The sequence below is a fragment of the Ahaetulla prasina genome, chromosome 5, assembly GCF_028640845.1.
Source record: "Ahaetulla prasina isolate Xishuangbanna chromosome 5, ASM2864084v1, whole genome shotgun sequence".
In the NCBI taxonomy this organism is placed as follows: Eukaryota; Metazoa; Chordata; class Lepidosauria; order Squamata; family Colubridae; genus Ahaetulla; species Ahaetulla prasina.
Genome location: NC_080543.1, coordinates 22,752,725 through 22,761,615, shown reverse-complemented (window position 1 = coordinate 22,761,615; position 8,891 = coordinate 22,752,725). Strand labels below are relative to the sequence as shown.

General features: G+C 37.8%; 1 protein-coding gene across 1 annotated transcript; it reads left to right on the top strand.

Annotated features, from left to right (window-relative positions):
• Positions 1–1,057: 1,057 nt before the first annotated feature.
• LOC131200095 (vitelline membrane outer layer protein 1-like) lies at positions 1,058–6,167 on the top strand. The gene is made up of 4 exons (XM_058186476.1): positions 1,058–1,073; positions 2,374–2,595; positions 2,862–2,956; positions 5,876–6,167. The coding sequence occupies exons 2-4, from the start codon at positions 2,416–2,418 to the stop codon at positions 6,165–6,167; spliced, it is 567 nt and encodes a 188-aa protein (XP_058042459.1). The 5' UTR covers positions 1,058–1,073; positions 2,374–2,415.
• Positions 6,168–8,891: the final 2,724 nt, after the last annotated feature.

Here is an 8,891-nt window from a genome sequence, read left to right as displayed (position 1 = left end):
GGTTACGGTGGCAAGACTATGTGAGATCAATATAAACAAATTATTAAATAAAAATGGGTACATTTTTGAAAATTAAGAACTTAATGGGCTAAGAGAGTTTGTAATTTTGAAAATGTGAAAGTTTAAACATTTTAAAAAATGTTTTCTAGCAAAAACACATTCCACACATTCACAGTTGTTGAGTCCGCTGCATCTCTGCAGCTCTTCTTGGAATGACTATGCAATAATGTGATTAGCATGGACACATGGTTAATAATGTTGTCTTCCTCAATGCCACATGTACAACATTGTGTGTTTTGCTCAATTTAGTAAAAAGAAAGAAATTGATTCTTTCAAATGGCTGGCGAGCTACATGGCAGTAATCCATAATATGGTTTGTTTCAGTTAGCGCTATGTAAACTTCTGTTGTGCTGCACAAACTATAGCTTATTGCAGAAGTAAGTAATTCATGCCCCCTCCCCATCATTCCCAAGTCTCTTCTGACAGTAATTATTAAAAATTAGCATCTTGACTTCCTATCATTTCAAGGGTGGAAATATATAAAATCTCATTATGTACTATTTTGTGAGTGAAATTAATAGTCTGAGTTCTAACAATATACCAAACAATAAACATCTACAATAAACAACACTCTAAAAAATATATCTAGATTCTATTTCACAAATAATCGTTTTTCATCCTCATCCTCATCCTTATCACCATCACCATCAGCGTCACCACTATCATGCTCAATATGGGGCTTATCAATCCTCTTCCTGATGTAAAGTGTGGCCCATGGCTACTGAAAAGCTTGTTTTTATAGTTTTTATAGTTCAGCATCTTTAATAAACATAATTAAATTAAGCATCACCTAAGCATTCAGTGGATTAAAATAAAATGCAAATAAATTTGACCTTATTTTCAGACAGCAACCATAATCTTTTTTTTTTTTTTAAATTTCCTGGCTCCATCCAGTGAAGGATACCGAAGGTAATCAGGTTTCATGTCCCTGCCCCTACTTCTGTCCTGCCTACAAAAAGTTCCATTTAAGGCTTTCCCACTCTGGCTGTAGGAAAATTAACTGCAGGAAGACGGTAAGTATAGCTACAGAGAGCAGTCAAAGGAGATCAGGGGAGATTAAGTCAGAATTACATACATCTAGTTGTTTAGAAGAGTAGAAAATACAGGTGGTTTTAGTGGAATATGGCTAACTTGTTCTTGCTCTAAGTACAGAGATCAAAGGAGATCAGGGGAGATTAAGTCAGAATTACATACCTCTAGTTGTTTGGAAGAGTAGAAAATACAGGTAGTGTTTTAGTGGAATATGACTAACTTGTTCTTGCTCTAAGTATTAGTGTGAACATAAAAGTGAGAGACGCCTTTCGCATTTCAGAAGGAAGGAGAGACTGAGAAATTAAAGCAAAGAAAAAGACAAGGCTAAGGAGTCTATAGAGTTTGAAAGAGAAAAGTAAGAAAGGAGAAAAAACATTAAGGGAGCAAAAGACAATCTTTTGGTGCTTGTGACAATTTTGAATGTTGAAAACATTTAAAGGGTACACTAACAAAGTGGCTGGCTTGGCAATCTCCCCTTTGTACAAAGTGATGGCCATGTGGGCAAGACTAATACCAATACAACCCATGACTCAGAAGGCAAACTGACCTTCTAGAATTTCTAGACATTTTCATAGAGCCCCAAAGCAGGATTTAGTCAATGAAAGGGGCCGGGAAAATTACTTACTTACTTATTTATTTTTACTCCTTCCATTCAGGGGCTCATTCCTCATTTTTTTTCCAGCTTTCATTTTTTTTTCTGCTTTCATCTCTCATTCCAAAGTTAGATTCTGTTTGTATGTAAAAGGCAAATATCAAAGTTGTACCACCTGTCTAATTACACCTTTTTGTTACTTTAAGGAGATGAACAGAAAGGATGGTACGCATTTTGGCTTGCAACAAATTGTACAAATGATGGAAATAATACAAATTGTGTTTCTGCATAGCTTTCTCAGTATCAGCTCAGCAACTCAGACTGATTTTGTAGGAATTACGATTCTGGCAAGTTTAAGAAAATTATGTATTTGAGTTTATTGTTAACCTCACTTTCTGGTTTCTTACTATAACCCAGAAATCCTCTAAGCTGCTAATTGTGGAGGTTTGGTTATGACAGCAGGCTGGGGACTGACTGGTGCTCTAGTCATGACTTAGGTATCTCAACTCTAGGCAGAAGGAGGCAGCGACAAACCGTTTGTAAAATCTTACCAGGAAAACTGCAATGATCGAATCCAGGCAGTTCCCTGGAATAAAAGGTGATGGGAAGCCACAAAACGAAAGAACTGAAAAGCATGATTTCATAAGGGTGGTACTGTGGATACTTTATGACTGATTTCTGGTTTCTAGGATGCTACAATTTCTGAAGACTTTTCTGTTTCAAGAAGCAGGATGGTTTCCATGGATCTCTCTGCCGGCACTATTCTTCTCTTGACTATTTCCTGCTGCCTGTGGAATACCGAATCTCGAAAACATTCGTCCGTGCTCAGTGTGCCAAATGGGGGTACCTGGGGTGAATGGGGTCCAATTTCGTTTTGCTCTTCTGGCTATGCTAAGGGCTTTGCCCTGAAGGTAAAGTTTACTTTTCTGATGCTCCTTCACTTATAAATATTCTCTTGAAATTAGTTCTTCAGCTTATCTTTCAAGAAAGGTAATCAAGAAGTAATTGTGTTGGTGTATTAAATTTGGAGTGGAATATTGTGTGGTAGATCTAATCTTGATCCAATTCATTTTCCAATATTTATGGGTAAATCTTGGCATTTCTGAGAATTGAAATCTGAAGGCCAGCAAGGGGAGAAAGGCTGATCTAGAACTTTATCAAGGTCCTATTTTCTTAGGTGGAAAAAGGCGATTTGACTTTTGACCATACAGGTCTGAATGGAATCCGCTTGTACTGTGACGATGACACAGATATTGAGTCTAGAGTTGGACCGTGAGTAACTGATTTTCTTATCATATTTCATTTCCTTGTCATGAAGACTGGGAGAGGAGATGACCTCTCTAAATGACCTGCTGATGCTGAGACATGGATGAGAGATTTTTGTATTCCTGAGTTGTGCAGTGGTGTAACTAATGTGTTCTTCCCTAGCATGCATTTACTCCAACAAAACCCTTTGTGGACTTTAGTCTCCCACATACTTCTCCCATTGTACAGTTCATGAATCTATTTGTCTTCCTTATTACTAGAAGACCTGCAAGGTCCCTTCCAACTCTGATATTCTATATTCAATGTCCAGAGGTAAAATCAAATAAAGCCCCTGCATTGGTTTGCTTTTATATCTTCCTTGTATATCTTATGAGCTGCTTGAGCTGCTAAAAGTTGATTAAGAGCCTTTATACTACTTATAAACAAGTTAACTCCCACTGAAAAATCTTTTTTTTAAAAAAATAATTTTTATTAAGCAGTTTGTCTTTAAAAACAACACAAAAAACTATCACACATGTATAAAAACAAGACATGTCAAGACAGAACGTATTAAACATTACATAGCATAAATGGTAATTTTACAGCATTTCGTACGACTTACGTATTTTGCTTTTGTAGTTCTCTATTCTATCATTTCTATTTACTACTCAATAGTAGGATAATTGCATTACTCCAACATATAAGAACATAAGAAGAAAGCCAAAAACTCCAGCCTGAAGATGATGAGTGAGACCTCATTGAAACGTTGCCTAAATACTTTCAACCTTACATGGGAAAAAACCCAAACATACCAAAACCTGCATATATATATATATATATCCATAGTCATTTTATTCATCTCTGTGCATTCTAGAATTTTCCTAATTACTGTTTCGTCTGAGGGTACATTTTTTTGTTTCCAATTTTTTGCGAATGTGATTCTTGCTGCGGTAAGTATGTGCAATGAAAAATCTTTATTGCATGGAAATATAGGCCTTTTCTGAAAGCAGCAAAGGTGCTGAAGAGTCTTTTCATAGCTTAGGAACAACTTGAGAGATAGTTCTCTCCTAGCATTGACAAATGGACCTTGGGATCTAAGCCTTATTCAAGAGCACCATGACTATGTAAAAACTGAGATTCAATTCCCTGGCCATCCAATATCTGTTTAAATCACTGTTTAGAGTGAAAGAGTCTACAATCTCTCAAGCAAAGTGGCCCATTCCTGTTTCTTTTGCGATTAGGAAAATCTGCATAATTTAAATTCATTATTTCTTGTATCCTCTTGTAGAAACCTTCCCCTTTTTTGCATTTCAGCCCTTCAAATACTTGTGGGCAATTCTCATTTTAATTCAAAATTAGCTAGAGATATTCTTGATAGTTTTTGTACTTTTGGGTGGTTTCTTAAGGACACTGGAGATTCTCGGGTGTCTCAGGACATTGTGTGTTCGCCTGGTGACTTTCCATGACTTAATAAGTTTGTAGGGATGATGGAAACCTCTGCATGTACACACCTTCTAGGCTTTCTCCAGATTCCTAGTCAACAGTAACTGTGTATCGTTTGTAATACCTTTTACCTATTTATCAGATTATTTGATTGCAAATCAATCGGCAATCAAAGTGCCTCAAATTAGGACAGGATAGGGACAGCATTGGACATATGAGATGTTGATTCAACTTTCTTTATTGCACAATCCTCTTTCCCCAAATAGAACATGGAGAAGGGCCACATGGCAGCTAGAGGAAGAATTCTGTTTTCCTGTGGAACGCCAGGTGTAAAGTAACAAGGGAAACTGAGATAGAACTCAGACTTCCAATAAGAAAATCAGGCACTGAATTTCCACAGGGGACTTGCTAGCTGAATAATGACTCACTTCTTCACTAGTGGGTAATTCATTCATTCAAGGGTAATAGAAGGAAAAGGTTTTCCATTTCAGGGGAAATGGTGGTTAGAATACTGTAAGACAATTTTCGGTATGAGAAAGCTCTGCTGTAATGGATTCTGAACACGACATGGATTAGGAGAAGTCTTGGGAAAGAGGTCAAGGGAAGAATTCTATATCCCATTTTTCCTAGCAGTTTATGCCAGATGCCAAAAGACCAGGGGTGAAATGCTCCCGGTTCGGACCGGATCGTGCAATCCAGTAGCGATGGGGGCGGGTAGTAGTAAAAATCCCTGCCCCCCCACCACCACTGCCCACGCCTCGCTGTTCCTCTTCTCTGTCCCTGAAGCTCTCAGTGGTGATATAGCTGCAAACGGCCTTAAATGACTGCCGCGGCGCTTCAAAGGGCCGCACTACAGCTGATCAGCGCTGTAGGCAGATAGTAGACCGGTGCCTCTATTTTTAAAGAAGGTAAACCCAGGTGCTCCCCAAAAAAAGGCAATTGGTAGACCGATGCCTCTATTTTTAAAGAAGGTAGACTGGTGCCTCCCAAAAAAAGGCAATTGGCAGACCAGTGCCTCTATTTTTAAAGAAGGTAGACCGGTGCCTCCCCAAAAAAGGCAATTAGAAGACCGGTGCCTCTATTTTTAAAGAAGGTAGACTGGTGTACTCCCAAGTTTTGTATACTTTGTTTATTATTTTTATTATTTATTATTATTGGCCATGCCCATTCAGTCACTTGACCACCAAGCCACGCCCACTGGGTCACCTGACCACCAAGCCATGCCCACCAATTAAGCCATGCCCACAGAACCAGTAGAGAAAATTTTTAGATTTCACCCCTGCAAAAGACACTTTTTCTTCACTTTTTTTTTTAACAATAGCACCAAAGAATTAGGTTGAGTATCAAATTTTGACCCAGAATTAGGCAATGATGGCAAAAAGTAGACTTTAACTTGGTTCCTAGCCCAAGATTTTAGCCATTATGCCTGAATCTCTTGGATTGATGACAAGTATTCAATTTAGACACTAAAAGATGCTTATCTATCTTTGTCTTTTTTGGCAGGTGGGGAAAGTGGACCAGAAAACTATTCTGCGAGAAAGGCTACCTGGTTTCTTTTTCTCTGAAAGTGGAACCACGTCAAGGACTGAATGATGATACAGCAGCTAACAACATCGAGTTCAAATGCAGTGATGGTGCTAACTTGAAAGGCTTGGGCACTGCAAGGGGTGATTTTGGCCCATGGAGTGAGAGCTGCCCCTCAAATGGTATATGTGGGATGAGAACAAGGGTAGAGGATGCACAGGGCATAGCTGATGACACAGCACTCAATGATGTGGTTTTTTACTGTTGTTAATGGTTGATACATATACATGTATTTATATCTTTAACACCTACAAATATACTCTTGTATGCATAGAAGTTCTTCTGCATGATTCATTTTCAAGGACTTTGTCAACTTGATGTTCCCAGTTATTTTTGCTGCCGAATATATGTGTCCCAGGATGAAATTGAAAGATCCAATCTGGGTTGGTCTCTGGGACAGAGGTTTTTGTCTTCCAAACTTTCAGACTTGTGCTGGAGCCCATCTTCAGGGAACTTCTCTCTAGCAGAGTGTGCGCTAGTCTGTGTGTGGTATTTATAGTATCTACTGTAAGTTAGATATTCAGCATTCCAAAATGTCTAAGCGTTTCTGAATCCAGCTGTGCGGAACAGAATCAAATGCTTTCTTACAATCAATCCAGGCCATTATTATTTTATTATTTTTTTTAAATAGGTTTTTTAAATAGTTTATTCTTTAACATCCATAAATGCTTGGGGAACAGTGTATTGTCTGGGTCAATATATTTTAAACACAGTACTACCACTAATATTATTTAGATATACGGTACATAATCATAATCTTTCAACTTCAAGACAAAATGCTTGAGGAAGATCCAAGAGAATAAGTTTGCATATTAATTACTCCAGTCACAAGTACTGAAAATCAGAAGAATTACTGTCTGTCATTTTGAGGACCAAACCTCAGGACAATATAACATAAAGCATTATCATAAAGAAATAAAAAAGATGGAAGAAACTTTTCACTCCCATATTTTTGGAAACAATTTTGACCAATGCACAGCACCTTTTTAATTTGGGGGGGAATTATTGGGTGTGTACTTTTAAAAACATAGTTTGACAGAATTTGACATTTGAGTCTGGAGAACAAGGAGATAAATAATGCAAAGAGGGTGGCTGAGGCCATAGTGAGTTTAGGAACTAAGGTAGGTGTCAGGGTTCCAAGTAACAATCCCAACCAAGCAAGACTCTGAGGCAAGCGATTCCTCAAAGCCAGTGATGGGATTCAAATAATTTAACAACCAGTTCTCTGCCCTAATGACCAGCTGGATAAGTGTGGCTCGGTAGTCATGTGACCATGTGGGTGTGGCCAACTCAACATCACTTACATTGATGGGTGCTTTGCCTTAGCTGTTACAATGTAATAAGGGTTAACCAGAGAGGCAGTTTATGTAAGCAGGGCAATAAAGATTCGGCTAGAAACATCAGAATGTTTCCTTCATGCCTGCCTTACAGGATTAGCCCTGTAAAATGGGAAAAAACAAAATAAGATTTCTTCCAACAACTGGTTCTCCAAACTGCTTAGAAAGTTAACAACCGGTTCTCCCGAATAGGTGAGAACTGGCTGAATCCCACCACTGCTCAAAGCTATACTTTAAGTACTCCAGTGTACTGAAGTTTGTTGAACAGTTAAAGAATGCAGAAAGACAAAGTGCTTGAGGAAGATCCAAGAGGATTGGTTTGCACATTAATGACTCTTGTTTAAGAAATAAAAGCAGACTTTCCTTTGCTTTTTTGCATCATAAAGAAAATACTTTTCAATCCTTCCCCTTCCCATCCCTTGTTAGCAAAATAACACCACACACTCCTGGCCCCACGTACTTCTTCACCCTCTTCACTTGCCATCAAAATGTTTTGGTGATTGTCTACTCTTCATGGCTAATACAATTGCGAGGCTGTTTTTTTGCAGAAGTTGATACAATCCAAACACAATGATTCTTGGAACAAGACATTAGGACATGTTCTCAGGTCATAGGCTACACTAAATATGACTTATCATGATAAAAGTAAGTTTCCATGAGATTATTACTTTCATCATGAGATAGTTAAGCAATTTATACTTACAGTTAATTTTTAGAAATCATTTCAGCAATTAGTTTCAGCAACTTGTTTAAAAAACGTAGTTTGAGCAGTTAGTTTTTAGATCCGCCTAGATAATCCATTTCAAAACTGAAAGACAGTAAATGTAGAGTTAATCGAATTTCTTGGTTAACTCTTCCGGAGGACCTGTATAGACACCATACCTCTAGAGCAAGATTGTCCCCAACAATCTGGGTCCTCATTTTACTGACCTCAGAAGGATGGAAGGCTGCGTCAACTTTGAGCCTGTGAGGATCAAACTCCTGGCACTGAGCTGAATTAGCCGCAATACTATATTCTAACCACTGTGCCATCACGTCTCCTATATAAGAGGAACCACTACTACATGAGATAAGAAGAAAAAAAATATTAAATACATAAACGTGTATTTTTTTTCAAAACTAAGAACTTAATGGGCTTAGTTTTGAAAATGTGCAAGTTTTCCAGGATATTTTACACCATTTTTCTCTTCTTTTCCAGCAAAAACATTCAGTAGTTTACTGAATTTAGTAAAAAGAAAGAAAAGGAAAGGAAAGGAAAGGAAGGAAGGAAGGAAGGAAGGAAGGAAAGAAAGAAAGAAAGAAAGAAATGGATTTAATGGAAGAGGAAAAATTGGAGCTTTGGTGTTATGTATGTTGACATATATACTGTAAGTTGACAGTAGGAAGATTACTTTATGCACAAAAATGGAAGGATACTTTGATTCCCAAAATGGATAAATGGCTGCAAAAGTTGATGGAGTTAGCAGAGATGGATAAATGGATTGCTTTGATTAAAGAAAAAAACACATGACTTTTGTTTCTACTTGGAAACTGCTTCTGGACTTTGGGCTTGAGTTAGAGAAAAAAAAAGGAAATTTGATGTTGGGTTTTACTGATTA

Bases quoted from the DNA above. Each gene is read 5' to 3' on its own strand.
- LOC131200095 (XM_058186476.1), top strand. From the start codon at position 2,416: ATGGTTTCCATGGATCTCTCTGCCGGCACTATTCTTCTCTTGACTATT. The intron at 2,596-2,861 runs GTAAAGTTTACT...CTATTTTCTTAG, and splicing joins CTAAGGGCTTTGCCCTGAAG to GTGGAAAAAGGCGATTTGAC. The intron at 2,957-5,875 runs GTGAGTAACTGA...CTTTTTTGGCAG, and splicing joins ATTGAGTCTAGAGTTGGACC to GTGGGGAAAGTGGACCAGAA.